The 19,584-nt window shown below is 37.9% G+C and overlaps 2 protein-coding genes across 2 annotated transcripts in view; both read left to right on the top strand.

Annotated features, from left to right (window-relative positions):
- Positions 1–5,283, top strand: part of erc1b (ELKS/RAB6-interacting/CAST family member 1b) — a 259,978-nt gene extending 254,695 nt beyond the window's left edge. Inside the window, exon 19 of the mRNA XM_052119037.1 lies at positions 2,600–5,283. Coding sequence (XP_051974997.1) covers positions 2,600–2,737 — 138 coding nt within the window. The 3' untranslated portion in view covers positions 2,738–5,283. The remainder of the gene's footprint in view (positions 1–2,599) is intronic.
- An 11,209-nt stretch (positions 5,284–16,492) lies between these two features.
- The window catches only part of LOC127637326 (protein Wnt-5b-like), a 94,830-nt gene continuing 91,738 nt past the window's right edge, over positions 16,493–19,584 (top strand). The window contains exon 1 of the mRNA XM_052118336.1: positions 16,493–17,311. The gene's annotated coding sequence lies outside the window, so the exon portion shown is untranslated. The remainder of the gene's footprint in view (positions 17,312–19,584) is intronic.

Genomic DNA, 19,584 nt, shown 5'->3' with positions numbered 1-19,584 from the left:
CCAGGAATCCCCCTTCCCTCCTCTCTTCTTTCTCTGCGTCTATTTGCCAAACCTCTACGGAAATCATTTGGAAAAAGGATTTGAGCATTAAAGATAACCACACCTGTGATTATCGTTATACAGAGGTGCCGTAAAATGTTAAATCCCCTCTTTAGTTTAAATTTCTTTTAATGAGCGGAAAATTAAACCTTTCGGGCAAATTCCAAGTGTAGAATTTTATATAATGATTTAAAAATAAGTGCTTTGAGGAGGTGATTTGTTTTCAGCCGGCTGTGTGCTAATGGGATTGGAGAGAAAGACAGCGACCCTCATACTGAGGGCGAGTGGGGAAAAGGTGAGGAGTTGCCATTTTTTTTAAGATATCCTCATAAGCTCATATGTCCAGTGTCTGTGTCATCACCTGGACAGTTATCATCTTTCATTCTTTGTTAGTCAGTTAGACTCCCTCTTTTACATGCCTCTCTCGTAGTTCTCTGGAACCTTGTTTCCTTTCAGTTTATGACACTTGGCCTCAGTGGAACCAGTGTTTTATGGTTGAGAGTTACGGAAGAAAAGAAAGAAATCTATTGGAAAAAAAAAGTTCATTACTAGAACTCATTTGTACTTTTTCCTTAGCATTGTCAGAAGAATTTAGACTTGGGTTGTACATCACAGTCTTGCTGTATTAGAATTAAACAATATAGCATACATTGCTTGGTAACAGTAAACAGCCTATAGTTATTAAAACATGTATTTATTTAAAAGGGGTGTCATTTATAGTATTACTGTAGCTGCCATTTTATCAAAGCAATAAGCCATTCAAGTTCACACATTACACAGGTTTTTAGCGCCTAACACACCTTATGTATGGTAAAAACACTGTAATGCTCAGCCTTTAACAGAATGTTAATCTATTGGTGCTTTCCATTGACATACATAGTAGCTAGATAAACAGGTGTTTTGCATCATAGTTTAGTAAAGCTGGAACAACTGAAATTGACCAGCAGCATCCAGGGCCGAGCGTTATGGTACAATATGGATATTTTTCATATTAACACCCCTTAAATGTGGCAAAATACCTGTAATGAGCAGCCATTAGTGGGTCATTGCATTCATGAAATTGGCCTTTTTTTATTTTTTTTTTCAGCCATCTTGATTCCGGATGTATTTTTCCCATTCACTTTTTACAAAGTGAATTCATTAAATCCGTCATAATAGAGTTCTAAGCCATGAACCAAAGCAACCAGCTCCAAGGTGAATCTGTACAAACATTACAAACTTTGATTTGAAGCAAGAAAGTATTTGAAAATGGGACAAAAAAGTCAAAGGTAGAATATACTTACTCTCTTTAATGACGGAATGAGCTACTGTGTAGTCTCGTAAAGCATTGTGAATGATGCATTTACGATGGAAAAAAAATTTAATAAATAAAAAGTTTGATTTATGTAATCAAATAATTTAAAGTATATTGCAAAATTGCCAGATATTTACATACATGTACAGTACTGTGCAAAAGTTTTAGGCACTTGTGAAAAACTTTTAAAAACATTATGACTTAAATAATTTCATTATTTAATTTTCATTAATCAATTACCGTCATACAAAATCCCAGTAAACAGACAAAGAGCTAAATCAATATTTGCTGTGAACACTTTTGCCTTCAAAACCGCACCTATTCTCCTAATTACACCTGGACACAGTTTTTCTTGGTTGTTGGCAGATAGGATGTTCCATGCTGCTTGGAGAATTTGCCACAGTTCTTTTATTTATTTAGGCTGTCTCAATTACTTCTGTCTCTTCGTGTAATCACAGACTGACTCGATTTTCAGTGTGGAGCTCTGTGAGGGCATGCCATCTGTTGCAGGGCTCCCTGTTCTTCTATTCTATTTGTAAAAGGAATGTTTGGGAGTATAACATTTATTTTTCCAATTGACACACTAAAGCTGAGGATATAAATAACCATCATAAGACAAATGTTCTTGTGAAACATCTTATGTGCCTAAAACTTTTGCACAGAACTGTAAATAGTTTAAGAGTTTAGGAATACTGACTCGATTGCATCATTCGCAGTGTGTCATGGCAGTAGGCAGTCGCTGCAGGGCTCTTTTTCTGATTGGTGGATCTTTAGGGGATCTTGGGTAGTGTAGATTTTCACCAGGACATCTGATATTAAACAAGTTTTTTTTTATTACGTTAAAATAATGCAAACCAATGGCTTCAACAGAAGCATAAACCATCGATTAACAACCTCTGCTCTCACAGTGGGTCTGTGTTTCAAGGTGTATAAGTTATTGTTAATAATCAATAGCCCTATGGAAAATGTTAATGGGATTTTTACTTCCGTAACTAGACTGTTGTGCTCTGTATGCTAAAATACACCAATGTTAAAAAAAAAATTATAATAAATAATAATATGATAATATAAAATCTCAAAATACATTTATTCTGTTACTAATACCATCTGCATTAGTTCTGACTATTGTTCTATTATGAGTGATACAGCTCATTGGCCTTACTGTAGTCTGTTTACGGATTTTTATGGCAGTGGCTTTAAACATGGCTAATCAAATAAGATTTGAAATGTTACTTATATAAACTAATTTTGTCTCTCGTTCTGCAGCTAGAGTCTGAGCTGGAACAGTGTGAGAGAGAGAGTGCAGAACTGCAGGAATACGCGAACTCCGTCCTGCAGCAGATCGCCGACCACTGCCCCGACATCCTGGAACAGGTCGTCAACGCTCTGGAAGAGTCATGCTGACCAGACAACATCATGTAGAGGCACCAATTGAGGCCTCCTCCTCTCTTACTCTCTCTCTCTCTCTCTCTCTCTCTCTCTCTCTCTCTTTCTTCTACCTGTTTTTCACTTAATTTCACAGCCAACGGATGCCAGCACAAAAATAAAAACTGTTTCACCCTCATGCACCCTCACAAGTCAAAGTACAGAACGAGTGGGAAGAGACACATATACGGGACAGACTGATGCTCACAAGAAGTGAAGTGCATGCTTGAATTGCTGTCCCATTCTTCAAGTCCCTTCCTCTTTTCACCTTCAAAATCCTTTTTACACTTCATTCTCTGACCCACATAAACACAATGGGAAGGAGAAACTGAAGACAGAGGGGATCCTAGAGGCAGAGAAGCTCAGAATTACAAGACATATTTGCGTCGTTTTTGATGTCTTTCCTCAGTCTCACAATGCTGTCCTGCAGGATGTGGAGTTCTCTCTGTGAGGGGCGGGAAATAGGCTCCTTATCTTGATATACGTGATTGCCACAGCGTTTAAAAGCTGCAGATGCAGGATTTTGAAACCGTTTTGAAGCAATTTACATTTTTTCTCCCACTCTTTTTTTGTAGATGTTTTGTTACTGACGTTAAATTATGGGTCATTCGCGCAGGGCAAAACTCCTGCACTCTTGAAACCATCTGGTTTCACTCAAAAGCTTGGTTAATGTTCCAGTTGTGCCAGCAGACAGTCCTCCCGGATTTAAACATACTTTTACTATCATAGTCAGTAGTGGGTTTAGATTACTGCAACCCCCCAACCATCTGGGAATTTACTGTTGACTTGGTTACTGGCCGATTTCCTCCAAAGTCAATTCGTAAAAGTATGAAAGGGAAAATGTGGGTAATGTTATCCTATATGCACCTGTCACCAGGTCATAGTATTTCTTTTGCAAAAACCACAGCCTGGTTTGTGTCTTTTAAAGATGAGAGGAAGAAATTTATTTGCCTTGGAAGTTGTTGGTTTATTGCTGCTAACATTTGTCTTTACATGTTGCAGGTTTTGTTTTTCTTTTTTCTTTTTTACGTGGGCTGCTCTGCACAGGGTGTTATTATGAACACAGATGTTGTGAAGGCAAAAATGCCTAATCATCAGCGAGCAGCCGCAACACATCACTGGGAAATAGGAAAACAGTCACCTATCATTCATTCTGCACTTGAAATGTATGAGGTCCCACACTGGGATGAAGACTGGCAGTAGTTTCTCAATTTGCATGCTTTTCCAAAGCAAAAAGTTTGAGACAGCAGCTTTTTGATGGATGAGGTAAAAAAAAAAGAACAACTGTGATTTAGATGCCCTCTTGTTTTAGACCCCTCTCTTTAAAGTGAATTTCCACAAATGAAAGTTCTGTCATCATTCATTCATCCTCATGTCGTTCCAAACCCGTATTACTTTTTTTTCTTCCATGGAACACCAAAGATGTTAGGGACCTTTCACTTTCATTGCATCTATTTCCATACAATAAAAGTGAATGGCGATTGAGGCTATCACTCTGCCTGACATCTCCATTTGTGTTCCATGGAAGACCGAAGTCATACAGGTTTGGAACAACATGAAGGTGAGTTATAGATTACAGAATTCTCATTTTTGGGTGAACTATCCGTTTAACTCTCTTTGAGATCAGATGGTAGTTGATGCAAGTTGGGAATGTTGATTTGTGCACTATTGCACCATCAGAGATACCATCATGTAGATAACGCTTTGATCCCATGCATATTGCTTGTACCATCATGTTTCTCTTTTTTTCTAATTTTTCTGTTCATTTTAAGGTTATAGGGGTCTATATCTGCAGGGTCTGAGGTGTCCATCTCCAGACTGGCCACAAAAGCGATAAGACATAACCTTGCTCAACTCCTGATAAATGTTGTTGCTTCGTCTCACAGGTTGGCTGTTGCTTTAAAGTCCATAGTCGATTTCCCCTCCCGTTGCTCTTGTGGATGACACTAGGCATAATGTGCCCTCTGCTCCTCGCTCTATCTCTTCATCCTATAGTTTATGGCTCTGACCTGCTGGGCCGTGTTAGTCAGACTCCTTTTCTGTATGATAATCCAGGCAGACAAGACATACAGCCTCAGAAATCAGCGAGAGATCACAGCAAATATAATCATCTCTCTCACTATTTCTCACACACTCCCATATCTTCATACCAATGCTCCTGATGCCCATACACACTAGTTATGATGCAAAACAGCTATATGATACTGGACCAGATGTTTACTGTACTCAGATTTGACTGGCCACATAGACTCTTGAGTCATTCTATAAGTTATAAAGAGTTATTGAGGATATATTTTTTGATATTGCCATTTTTATTTGAGTGCTGAGTGTGAATAATTTTGACCTTCGAGAAGTAAGTAGTATGGTGAATCTCATGAAAACATGTCCAGGTCACATTTGATCCCCAAAACCATGAGAAAATTAAAAAAGAGAAGTTGTTTTAATCCTGTTTTAGGACCTGAAAGATTTTTTTGTAGTGTGGCAATATCATGACAATTAAGCACTTTTTAGATTTTTTTTGTAATTCCACATATATATATAATTTTGTTATATACTGTGGAGCGGAGGGGGGCGGGGCCGGTCGGAATATCGCGCACCCGGTCCCCAATCGGCCTGATGAGGCGCGCGAGGGAAAAACGGACCGGTTCCGGCACCTCTCTCTCGAACCATCGTCACCGGCCGCCTTTATTCCTCGCGCGCCTCATCAGGCCGATTGGGGACCGGGCGCGCGATATTCCGACCGGACCCGCCCTCCTCCGCTCCACATATACATTACAGTAATGACTTATATTTTCTATTACATATTCTCAATGTTGATTCAGATGATTCTTATAACTGTAATACAATAATTTTTAGTGTGTTACTGTAAAAAAAAAAATATTTAAATCAACATAAATTAAAGGCAGTGCAACAAATGCTACTATGATGTAAAAGTATACAGTGTAAATCATATATACATTTCTTTGCATTACAGTAATGAGAATGATTTTTAAATAAACTAATGTGATATAGGGGGAAAGGTGCTTAATGATCAGGAAAACAATATAAGTGATTTTCTTTAAGCGTAAATTTGTATTTACTTTTTTAAGCTTCATTTTTGGGTTGAATATGACCCAGACATGTCGTTTACAGCTTTCGTGAGCGTGAGATTCATCCAAAATCGTGAGATTCATCCAAATGTATTTATAAGCACATTTATAATGCAATTGAAAGCTAAATTTACCAAGTGACAATGTGTGGACACTACCTTCAAAACCATATGTGCACACTTGCACTGGCAATCCCAAGAAATCACCATTCGCGTGCCCTTATCACGGCTTGCTCCATAGATCTTATTGCAGTCATATCTGTTGCACCTCAATAAAAGATTTTATGGTTTTATGCTCCTAAATGCCGCTAATGGACTTCCTTATGAGGTCATAAATGCGACGAGCAGCCCTGTTGAGCTCTAAAAATCAAATCTGAACTGATTGATGACACCCATCCTGTTTTTCTCTCTCACTCTGTTTCTGTCCGCTATCTCATGCACACAAACACAGTTTAGCTTGTCACCTATGAGTCTCTGAAATATGGAGCTTGGTTATCTATACTGTGGCTGAATCTCTCAACTTAGACTAAACACAGACCCCTCGCGCACACACACTGACTATCACGGACCCTCTCACAATTTATGTTCTTCAGTACAGGAGCTGGGCTTTTAACGCAGCTCTCTGTGCCTCTGTTCAGCTTAGGGCACTCTGGAGAATTCACAAAGAAAACAAAAAGCAGGAGTGCTGTGATAACCATGAGTGGATCAGAGAGAGAATGGCCCAGCGCTTTGGAGAGGCTGTTATTGTGTGTTGAGTGACTCTCTGGTATTTGTGTGATTGCTGGTTATAGACAGACCTAATCACACAGAGGAGTATGGAAATTCCCTGCAGGCTTTGGATCGCTTTGTATGTTTGGAGGCATCCCAGTCTGGGTGATTCCTCTGTTTGTTTTTGAAGAACTATAAGAGATCTACACCGGCGCAATTACGAAAGCCAAAAGAGTATTTGGTAACACTTTCTATAGAGGCTGTATATTTAATGCATTAAAACAGTATTCTAAATATATTCGTAATGTCTCATAACACACTGTGTAAACTGTTCTATAATTTATAAAATATTGCAATCATGGCTTTAATACATCATACTTGCCTATCCATTAAAAGACTACAGTATAATGCATTATAACCCATTACATTTTCTGTTGATCATGTTATACTCATTATAATGCATTAAAACTGAATATATTTGTTTATAAGATCCTAAAACTAATAGGGTGTTTTATAAAACCATTGGCTGAAATGGACCTCTTTTTATCACTGTCAAACTGTGAAGACAAATTGACCTATACTCAGACTATATTACCGCTATCACCCTAAATAATCCGCCCTCTATAATAGAAAGTGTTACTGACTATACTCTTATTTTAGCTTGCTCTTAATTTTTCCCATTAATGTATAGCAGAGCAGCTTATAAGATGTGGTCAGTTGACTTTCCATATTGTTTTAGGCTTTTTACATCTACCTGCCTTGGACATGTGTTCTGCATAAGTGTGAATGAGCATGAGGTGTTCCTTCATGTTCTAGTATGAACATTTATCATCCTACTTAAATTCACAGAGTCATGTCTGTAGAGGACGAGAGAAAGAAAGAGAGAGTCTAGCACATAATGTAAGGGCCCAACTTCAGATGCTTTTTATATTCCACTTTCTGATCTCTGCCTCATTTTTGCTGTCCAGATGTGTTATTTTGTATTATTTTGGCCTATTACAGGTGAAATTTATCATAGTGACCACCTAAATACTTAAAAGACACAAGTGAAATAGGTCATGCTGTATGTCCCATAATTCATAATGTTAATCAGCGATCCCTGCTATTTTGGTCTCCGTAGTTTTGTTCTAGGATTCATATGGATGCTCTAGTGTGTCCACCATTTTAAATATGATCCTCTCTTACTGTTACTAAAAATAAAGACTTCTACACAACTGTTACTACACTGCCAGAGATCTGCCCCATTATCATGTACATGCATTTACAGATATTTATATTTAAAATAGTTGATGCTTGGACCTAGACTTAGTTGAACATTTGCACAAAGTGTCTGGGGGAGAGAACATATCCGTCTGAACAAAATGGCTGTCTGCCATTAAAAAATGTGTTTAAAAAAATAAACAGAACTAGTAAAAAGTTGACATTAAAAAAAAAAGTTCTAAATGTCAAATCAAAGTTGTTAACAAAGATTCTTCATATTGTTACCATGTGGTTGATAATGTATGGTTGCAATATGCATCTCTTTTGATTTGTGATTCCAACTCATCTTACAATTATTGTTTTAATTGTTTTTTTGTTGTTGTTTTGGGGGATTTATTTTTTTTTGCTGTCCTTGATATTGTGTGTGATTCCAATGCAATGCTGAAAACAGCGTGTTTTTTATGATCACAAAAAACATGTATGTGTATTCATGGGGTTGGAGAAACTTCTGTGATTGTGCTTCAAGTGAACTGAAAGATGCCAAGACCTTTGCTTAAGAACTGTGTTCTAATAGCACTCTGGGTTGCTGGGCATTTGGTGTTATTTAAGGTTATAATCATTCATGCCTTTACAGGAGATAATAACCATCTTGTGTTGACCATTTCGGTTAGAAGAACGGTATCACTCAACATGAACCCTCATTTGTTTAGTGTAGTAATTTATCACACAATTTAAACACACTCTAATTTTATATGGCGTCTTAAGTAGATCGTCTATTAAATTGTTTACTTATTAACTCATCTTGCGTTGTCATTATTTACCCAAACAGTCCGTCAACGCATCCACATTTTTCATACATTACTTCCCTCTACTTACTTTGATGGACTGAGACTGTTTAAAGCATGAAACCACATAAAACATCCGCCGAAGGATTTGGCAAGTCCACGTCTGACTTTCCGTTCTCCATCTGAGTGAATCCGGTGCCAAACGAAACTAGTCTGCTCTAGAAAGTGCCACAAATAATAACTTGCCTGTCGTTCATCAGCAACCAAAGCCAGGTCATGTGACCTAATACTGTTTATATCGTGTTTGCTTTATATTTAAACCTTTAAACCTTAACTGACACAATAAGAGGTCAAACCAAACCAGGCTTGTCACACTCTCATCCAGCTAGTTGACCGCTAGATGGAACATTTTGAATTAGGCCCCATTACGGATCTGAGTTGAATGAAGCAGCATTAATTAAATGGACCTAATCTTCATTTTAACTCAGATCTATGTATGTTGTAACATAGTAATTTTCGAGGCTGTCACCGAAGTTTTGAGTGCCTGTATATCAGGGTCAGCCATGACAATATCTTAAAGTTGGCACTTACAATGGTGTTATTTTTCTCTGTATTTTGTCCTATAAGAGAGTGTCAGACCCATCCACATCCTTGTCTTTTGGCTCCAGCAACCCTGCCTTCTGTCACAGTAAGGGTCTTTATATTTTCAAATGACTCATGTTCTTTTTTATGTATTACATATAGAAACACTTTCATAGAGGATTCTCACCCCATCCCTTTTAATTTAATGAAAAATAAATGGAAAAATGTCAGCTTTAACCCAAAGCTAGTCATCTTTTTTGTTGATATTTTAACATTCACAAAAATACTGCCTTATGTGCATCTATTAAATGATTTCTGTAAAAAGACAATTAAAAGTAGTTAAAAGGTATATTGTATTCTGCTTTTGCCTTTGTATGTATATAAACTACACTATCTGGCTTTTTATCCTTTTTGTAATTTATTGTGTTTTGGTGTTTTCTTACAGTCAGTTACAGTATGGTGCACTATTTTGTTTTAAAAGCTACTTATGGTTTTCTAGTCCACAGGTCTGTTCCAAAACCTAGTGAGCTGTGTACCTAGACAACCTTTTAAGGCATCATAGGCACTCTCTTGATGTGTTCTAAAAGGTAACAAGCTAAATTTTGCTGCCTTCTAAGATGCCTAGTTTTAGCCAGATGTTAAGGCAGCATCATATATGTCCTTTGTGGCTAAAACAAACCCAGAATGTATTGCAACAAGTAAAAAATGCATCCAAAATTATAAATATGAATGTGTATTTTTATGCATATGTAATATTAGCCTAGCAACTGCTAATGAGTGTGTCGTGTGCTTCACATTATGGAGCGCTATTTGTGTGGCACTCAGTTTCAGCATATGTAGAGTGTTCCAAATCAGTCACTTATGAGGTTCCATTTGGTTAGGATGCTGTGTTAGAAGGCAGCCACCCATGTAGACAGCAAGGCAGCTCACTAGGGTATGGAACAGAGTATATATATTTTTTATTAGTTCATTCCACCATTCAGAGGACTCAAATGTGTGTAGCCTGCTTTGTTCTAGTGGCATCCCAAGTGTTTAGCAGGGGCCTCCAGTCCTCTTCTGTATGTCTCTCCTCAACACATTCAATGGTTCTGTTGAGACAGAAAGAAGACGATTTCTCAACCCACAAAAAAGGTCACAGATGGCCTGTTGAGATGTCATGGTTTCCTCCTCCAGCCTCTTTGTACGGACCCCCAGGACCGGATTTACTGCCGATTACACATCACCAGTTAGGCCACCCAGCAGAGTTCCTTTTCAAGTTTACACTCTTCACTTTACGATATACAAATTGCATGCAGTACATATCAAGTAGCAACTTGGTGAGGAACTAGAGCATGCCATGTGGGAAAGACTTGCTTTAGGGAAAATCAACGGAGAGGCTTGTCATGCCAAGCCTGTGTTTGCTAAACACAAGCAATGAGAAGAATATTACCAGCATTTAAGCCACCATCTAAATGTGCAAATTTCAGGGGAATTTCAGGGGAATCCAAATAAAATGGCTATAAGGGGTTGGTCATTGAGAATGATTACAAACTTGATTGTCATGTAATCAAATTTACATGAGGAAGGGGGGCCCATTTACATCCAAATGGTAATTCATCTACATGGAACAGAACCCAAGCATCAAAGTATAGCTATAAACTGCTTAAATCATCTGTATTTACTCAGATTTAGGGAATAGAATGTGCTGTTTGTATGCCTGTCACTACATGTGGAATTTCATCAAGCCCAACCGCTTTTCAGACAATGCGTAATTCATGCCAGTAATATGTGTTGCTTCATAAAAATCTAGATTGAAAAAGAATGTATTGATAAATACTGCCATGCAAAGGCAAAACGCAGTAACTACACATTTAGTCAAAAGTTATGACCAAAATCAGGTCTCTTAAGCAAGTGGTTGCCTTATTGACTCTAAGGCCCTTAGTTGTACAAGTTTACAGTTTTCTGATGGATCTTTAGGTTTTAGCCTTTTTAGATTTATTAAAGCAAGTCAGATAAGTATATTATAGCTTTTAAACCTTTTTTAAGTTAGATTAAGTCATCTTGAGGCCCCATTGTAAGTTTGCTTAGGGCCTCCAGTGTCTTGGGTCACATCTACACTTAACCATTGTTTTGTAATCCAAATGTCATCGTTTTCCAAAAGAATGTGGTGATAGAGAGCATTTTCAAAATGCAGCATTTTTGGTGGGGGAAAATGCCGTTCTATTGTGGATTAGAGGCGTAAACCTAATGTGTTTTGACCGAAAATGAATGAGTATGGACATGGTGTAAAAATTGTGGTAACTACAAAATCTGCACTAAAACCAAGCAAATATGAAGCCAATTTCATGTGTCAGTGTCGTGGTTATTGCATTTTGCCTTTTTAGGGCAGAAAAGGTTATTGTATTTTCAGTGTATTTTTGGCAGAGTTCATCGTGCAATGAGCAACAAAAATGCCCTCGGCACCAAAATGCAGCACTGCTCTGCTTATGCGGCCAGTGTGAATACCATGAAGGCAGAAATAAATACACGGACCTTGTTAAACAGCCCTTAGGAATAGCGAGAAATCTGTTCTGCCATTCCTCAGCCTGGAATCATCATGCTTCTACAGTAGATAGTCCTGGATAAGCAGTCCCGCCACTGATTGGCAACCATCTCTATCCCATAAAGCCCTATATCTAAACAGGAGTGGCCTGCAGAGGTCTTTCTCTGTTTAAAGAGCATGTATATATAGAAATACTTCTGCATATGTTTTTTCAGAGGCACAGTGGATAAGAGGTCCATGTGTGGGTGTGGAAACGATGTGGTTTCAGTCGTAGCGGCCAAAGCACACTGATTGCAAAAAGTAAGAGGAGAGAGTGAAAAAAAGAACAGCAAGTGTCTAAAATAAACGGCATGTCCATAGGATGGAGAGGTCTGGAAAAATTTTATTTTTCACATAACTGATTTTTTGAAGGAAAACAAGCCTCCATCACTTACATGAATGCACTTACATTGTCTGGGTTTCATGGTCAGTTGCACTCAACAATTTGTCCGTATTACTTGGAAATGGCATTATCATAAGCAAACTTTGCTTTAACGCATAGAGCTACAGTAACTACATGACTTGAAAAAAGGCTTTACATTTTTTAAAATTGAGCAAAACAAGTTTTTTTTTTCATTTTGAGTGGCTACCAGTGCAAAAATGCTAGGACGTTCTGAATGGTTGTCAGGGCATTGCCAGGGGGTTGCTAGAATATGCTGGCCCAAGTAAAAAATTATCCCACCCAATATATGACTCTGATCCCTACTTAAATGTACTGTGAGTCTATGCAAATTTATGGACATGGCTTTTGTTCTGCTGGGCAAAAATCCTAAAATTGCTTAGAAAATGAATAGCATATCACTCCTCAACAACCGGCACACTTTGAGGTATTATTTATGACCATAGCACAGTGTTGTTACACACCAAAGATTCATTCTTAGAGTAGGGCTTTGTTGAAATCCCAACCCTTAGTTTGAGCAATAGTAATAATGATGCTTGCCTTAGCAAGCTCAACTAATGATAGATTATGAATGCAACAGGAGAGAGTCTGTTCTTTTCTGCTGACACTGATCTTTCTTCGAGAACATATCAACAAATTACAGACAACCCTGCACTGGGATTTTACCTACTGTAAATCACTATGTCTAGAGGTGATCTTACTGCAATTAACAGGCTTGAGGAGAGTAAAACAACTAATTACAAGGCCATTATTAAGCGTGCATACTGCGCAGAAGAAAGAACCAGACAAGTAACAGTCATTACAAGCTCTGACAGGTTCCTGGAGGATGATCTTACCTGGAGCTTCAAACAGCAGGGGATGATACAAAGCGGGAGAGATTCGCTCAAAAGAATGTTTGTCTGTCCCAATCAAACGCAAAGAGCAACAGACTCTTGTGTGGAGAACCAAAAAAATGTCAATGCCGACTCTGGGAAACTGATGAAATTATTTTATTTCAGCAAATAAGACAAGCTTGCACTCATTGCATATAGAGGTAATGAATGGAGCAATTCTAAGAAGGGTTTTGGAACCATATCAGGGCCTGAGGACTGGAGCTGGGCTTGATTATGTACAGAAGCGGGTCATGGGATGTTTGTCAGATAAAAGCTGCAGTTCGAATGCATCACGTTTCTAGCTTGGCTTTATCGTGGCCATTTTGACATGCTTACATTTTGCTTACATTTGATATGGCATAGCAGACATTAGGGAGTTAGTTCAAAGGCCTCGCATTCCCATGACAACCACATTGTTAGACAGTTCGTCGTTTCCATGGTGAGACGAGTTCCTTCGTCCATACATAATGAATCTTTAGAAGGTCGCTTATAGTACCTTATACCACAACACTGTTGAATGTTTGATTTTGATAGTTTGATGGAAGGTGTTGATTATTTTTTTTATTTATTGCAATGCAATGAAGTAGGTTCAGGTCTGTTTGCCACAATACCTTTCCATTTCACTTTGCCAGATTATTTGTTGACGACCTTAAAAAATACGATTTAAAAAACTTCATAGTTTACATAATACATTATGTTAACAGAAGAATTCATGTAAGTGTTTTAATGAAGTACTAAGCTTTACATTTCTGCCTTTTAAACCCTCAAATAATTGGCCACATTCACTTCCATTGTACCTTCTTTAAATTTGACTTTTGCTCTTTTTTTTTTCTTAAGAAAAGGAGGGACAAATTGAAATTATGTTTTGTGGTAATCAACATTATGCCACTAAAGCTGTCGATTAAGCTTAACTTGTTATGAACCTGGAATATTCCTTTGAAAAACTATAAATGCATGTCTTTCAAAGGGGTGGGGAAAAGGCTTAGCAAATTGAGATGTTATCAATACTTCTGTCAGAATCTTTCACACAGTTTGCCAGCACAAAGCTCCAGATGTCAGAGGTGGGCATGCAGCAGTAGATCAGCCCCATATGTGAGCCGTGACTCAGGAGTTGAGCACCCCAGAATGTGTTTTGGAGAAATGGAGTTGGGTCTGACCCGCTGGCCCCTCTACACTTTTAAACTGATATCTTTACATGTGGAAACTCGATAAAGCTCTACCCAGTGGCGTAGCCAAGGGTGGGCCAGGATGGCCCTGGGCCTACACAAATTAGACCCAGGCCCACCCAGAATATTAGAGATTATTCTTTGACTTCAATTATATATTTATAAAATGTCTAAAAATGCACAAATTCAGATTTCTGAGAGTGTGAAAGAACTTTTGAATGGACCGCTTCTCTGTTGTTAAGGATATTTTTGGTAAGAAAACTTGCCCCATTAATTTTTACTGAGGCCCACCCAAAAGTAATTTTCTGGCTACGCCCTTGGCTCTACCACATGTTTGTCCTCCATTGTCATCTACCGTTCATTCAGAAGGTCCATATGTGTGCTGCAGTGTTGGGTAAGTTACTCTTAAAAAGTAATTAATTACTAACTAGTAATTACATATTCTACAGTGTAATTAGATTACTGTACTAATTACTCTGTCTGAAAAGTAATTGCATTACTTGTTACTAATTACTTTCTAAAACCCTCATCAACCTCGAACAGATGAAAAAGACAAGGATAGACATGAAACTGTTCTTCTAATTCTTTCAAATAAATAATATAAAATCAAATAAATTATTCATGAACAGGCCAAAGATTTTAAGGGGCAGTGTTTAATTAGAAAACATATATTTTAACATTAGACATTAAATTTAGATTTTAAATTCACTATTGTTTAATATAGAATTGTTCTATAGTCTAAACATGGAGTGGTGGTGGCATAGTGGGCTAAAGCACATAACTGTTATTCAGAAGGTTGCTGGTTCGATTCCCACAGCCACCACCATTGTGTCCTTGAGCAAGGCACATAACTCCAGGTTGCTCCGTGGGGATTGTCCCTGTAATAAGTGCACTGTAAGTCACTTTGGATAAAAGCATCTGCCAAAATAAATGTAAATGTAAACACAATAATATCAGAAGTAACTAATTACATGACTGAAAAATCTGTTACTTTATTTTCAATGAAAAAGTAATTTAATTACAGTAATTAATTACTTAGTAATGCATTACACCCAACACTGGTGTTTTGAACGTGTTGCTGCACGTTTAAAACAGTCCGCAAAGTGAAAATACATGGCAAGAAAGCTGCTATTGAAGCCTACAGGCAACAAGATTTACCGTGTGCTGTTTGTTTCGACCAACAGAGGGGGCTGCTCGCTATAGCAGCTTTAAGTACTCTGCCAGTTTGCCAGCAAGCAAGTTTGCAGCCTACTATGTTACTTTTAGGAAAGTGCCAGGTAAAGGTGCAGGAAAAGAGGAGAAGAGAAGGAGTTTTAGAAGAGAGTAAGAAGAGGGATGTAAAGAGTGTGACCAAGGGCAGGGGTTCCTGTGCTGTGGAGTCAGCTGCAACAGTTCCTATATTCAATCATTGATTATATGTTTGTTAAGTTCACTTTTGTGCCACAATGTCATCTACTGTATACAGTGTAGAAAAGTATGAACTTATATGTAACAGAAGACTATTAAAAATGATCAAATTTACCTCTGTATCAGAATTTCATTGAGACATGTTCAACAGAGTATGATAGTTCACATAACTACATTCACCATGGTAACATACATAACATCTGAATTGTTATAGATAAGTAACGTGAAATTTCAATATCATATTTACCACTAAGCTAGACCCTATGTCCCCGTTTTTCATTTCAGAAATCTGGTCGCCTTGTAGCTGCACCCCAGCAAAGCTCAGAGCCAAAGTATTAAAGTTATGCAGTTTTAGAACTGCTGCTGTCTGTGCAGTTGTGAATCTACAGCATGAAGCAAATTACAGCTGTGCAAAGCAGTTCTGTTATTCAAAAGCATTTGGTTTAACAATATTGTGAGTTTATATATTGGGCAATACTTAATGATATGCAAACTTTAAATTATAAATTGTAAAAAAATAAAAAATATTGTTTCCAAAGCGACTAGCACTGCATGTGAAAAATTCATTTTGAATCATCATGTGTGCCCAGGGATTTGAACCCATGACCCTTGTGTTACAAGCACCTTGCTCTACCAGTTTATTATTGTATTATGTAGCCTATATTATTAACTAGAATATTGTATATGAAAATGTTTTACTAAATGATTAGATTCTCAAAATGTGCCCAGGCCTGCCACAAACTTCATCACAGCTATAATAGCTAATTACTACATGTTTATTGGCTGACTAATAGGAGCAGTGGTTAGGACACTGGTCCAAGTGTTCGTCAAAACAGGGAATGCGCGTTCTCGCTGGGCTGTTGGAAGACTGTGGTGTTTTTTCCCTCCCCTGTTTCGAAGCTGGAGAGATGGGGAGGGCAGGCGGGCCCATGAGTAGGCAATGCACAAACTAGTCCAAACTCAGTCAGTCTTTCACCCCCCCTGCCCGCGGACTGAAGCAGTCGCTAGAGTTTCATCGTCTGCTTTTAGTGCTTTCTTCTAAGCACTGGGGGTTTAGGTTAAGAACCTGTGCAGTGACACATTTTGCCTCTGGAAAGAAAAGAGAAGGGGGGAAAGTTTGAAAGGTTTTCCAAATTTCCTGCGCAAACGGCACGAGAGGATTAAATGCAGAGGCTGGAGTAAGGAGAGAGAGAGAGAGAGAGAGAGAGAAAAACAAAAGGTTTGAGCGTAAAAGTTCAACAACTCAAGTTCATCAACTCTGTGAGGCGAATTGAACGACTCCAGACTCTTTTGTCTACGACAAATTTATTTAATAAGGAGATAATAAGCGGTTTGTCTTGCGCGCGCTGCAAGCAGGGCGCGTGCCTTAAGTTTGCGCGCTTGTCAAGCGATCGAACGTTTAATTGACACCTGTTGCATTGTCACGCGCGAAACTGCACTGTATCCCGGTAAGTGGTTCGAACATTAAAAAAGTTGAATTCGAGTGATTTCTCTGGAACTTTTGTGGAATGGACAGCGCCGGACTGTTTGGGGAGTATGTTCTTCAGTTTGTAAGTGTATAAATGAGAGAGAAAACACACGGGGAACTCGAGCGCCAAGTTAAATCTTTCTGAGGTGGAATTGTTACATATTTTCAGAAGTAACTCCTACTTTGTGTGCGGTTAAAAAAAAGTAACTCAAAGAACATCACGTAGAGCAGAAGACCAGGTTCAGCTCTCAGGACTTCAGCTTTGGAACTTTAGAGAAACTTTTGAGGACTGAACGTTGGTTGAAGTCGGCAAACAAGTAAGAATTTATTGTTTTTATCATACCTAATACACGATGAAATGTTTGAAAATGAAGTTTGTTCAGCGCGTTTGCTCTTCTGGTAAGTTTAGAACATACCTTGAGAACACCCCCTGTCAGAGAAAAAAACGTATATTCTCCATATAGCTATTCACCTCAAAACAGCATTTACAGATATACGTTTTTTGAACAAAACATAATTCTATCGATTTTTATTTAACCACTTAGATTATTGTAATAGAATCATCAAGCTTCTATGAGGACCTAAATAACGCGTATGTCCCGTTAAACGTTATAGATTTTTTTAATGACTATTTAGTTGTTTGGATGTTTGCTTTGGTTCAAATGACTCACTCTTCGGACAGTTAATTTTAGACTGGGATACTAAAATAATCTGAATCACTCGTCGGCCTTTACAATCTCGAGCTCAAAGATGTAAGGCAATTCTTTTCGAATTTAGGTCAAATGTTTTAAATGATTTTTATCTGCATCGTGCAGGGATTTCCTCGCGAAAATGCTTTTTCTTGTAATGGGGTTGAAGCTGAAAAATGATTGACAGCCGGTGACTTTTGGTGCACTTTTTAAAATGAAAGCCGTCTGTAGTTTGTAGGTTAAAACGCAACTGAAATGTGCCTCCTATTTGCATTTTTTACACGTCTTCTTACTTGAAGGAACGTATAGGTTTTCTTTACGCACATTTTGTTGTAAAATTGTAGAGTTTGTCGAAAAATTTGGATTAGGGACGACGCTCTGAGAAAGATTAGTTTCATGCTCTATATATGAATGCTGCTGTGGACTTTTGCATCTTAAAACTTTTTTTTTTTGCAACATTTTAATTAGTTTTTGCATGCAAACTTGATTAAGTTTAGTTAATTAGAAATGTTTTTGATAATTAAACATATTTCTTTATGTACACAGTACTTTGAAAATGTTTTAGGCACTTGTGAAAAATGTTGCATAGTGAGGATGTCTTCACAAATAGTGCCTTAAATAGTTTTCATTTATCAGTTAACATAAGAAAGCTAAATCAATATTTGGTGTGACCACCTTTGCCTTTAAAACAGCCCCAATTCTCTCAGGTACACCTGAACACAGTTTTTCTTGCTTGTTGGCAGATAGGATGTTCCAAGCTTCTTGGATAATTCACCACAGTTCTTCTGTTTAGGCTGTCTCAATTGTTTCTGCTCTTTATGTAATCTCAGACTGACACAATATTTGGGGAGGCTCTGTGGGACAATGCCATCTCTTGCAGAGTGTCCTGTTCTTCAATTCTAATCTTTTATTTTTGCAAAAGGAATGTTTGGGAGTCTAAAATGTATTTTTCCCATTGACACACAAAAGCTGAAGATATAAATAACCATCTTAAGACAAATGCTTTTGTGAAACATCTTATGTGCCTAAACATTTTGCACAGTACTGTGTGTGTGTGTTCGTGCATGCGGGTGTGTGTGTGTGTGTGTATATATATATAATCTTTCCATCTAACTGCTTTAATAACATTACTTTGAATCTTTTATAAACGTTTTATTTCTAATGTACTGTTTTCTCTGTTTTGTTGGACCATTATGGATATTTCTTATTTTGCCTACCCAGTATTAGAATTTTTGTGTGCGTTTGTGTAACATAAAGCTACATTTTCCAGTGCCTCTGGAATGATAAGACAAGAAATTCTAAAATGCCAAATAGTTTCTAACCACGAATGTATAAACAGGTGTCAGTTAACCAAACACATGAAGATGTAGATTTACTCCGAGTCTCTCTTTTATCAGCTCAAACTGAGGAACAGACAGTGGGAAGTAATATCTTCTGTTTTGTGGATAAACGCTGGCTGCGGGTTTCATTCCCCATGTCGGCTGTATAATTCATGTGATTGTGTTTTATGTTGCCTTTTCTGTCTGCCAGAAGCTGTATTTGTGCAGGTTTAATTGACATGCCAGGCTTGTGTTAAAGGTACATTATGGCCGCATGTGCTGAATCATTTCTGCATGTCCTCATCGATACTTGAATCTGAGAAGAAAACAGATTCAGGGATGTAATGTTGACCCAGAGTACTGGAGATCAACCACAAACTTACCTCTATTGCCGAGTCTTTATCTAAGGTTAAGAGGGTCCACGGAATCCTTTACTATCATTGGAAATTTGGTGTTCCTTGTCTTCCTGTTGAGATCGTAATCCTCCACCTTTTTCTTAAAGGTGATTTGGGTATTTTGAGAGCAGCACTGGTCTAAGAGCAGAAGAGCCTCCCATATTGTATCTGTATATAGATTTGATCA

Source organism: Xyrauchen texanus, chromosome 45 (assembly GCF_025860055.1).
Source record: "Xyrauchen texanus isolate HMW12.3.18 chromosome 45, RBS_HiC_50CHRs, whole genome shotgun sequence".
NCBI classification, from domain to species: domain Eukaryota; kingdom Metazoa; phylum Chordata; class Actinopteri; order Cypriniformes; family Catostomidae; genus Xyrauchen; species Xyrauchen texanus.
The sequence above is the reverse complement of the archived record's forward strand: the minus strand, read 5'-3'. Positions and strand labels throughout refer to the sequence as shown.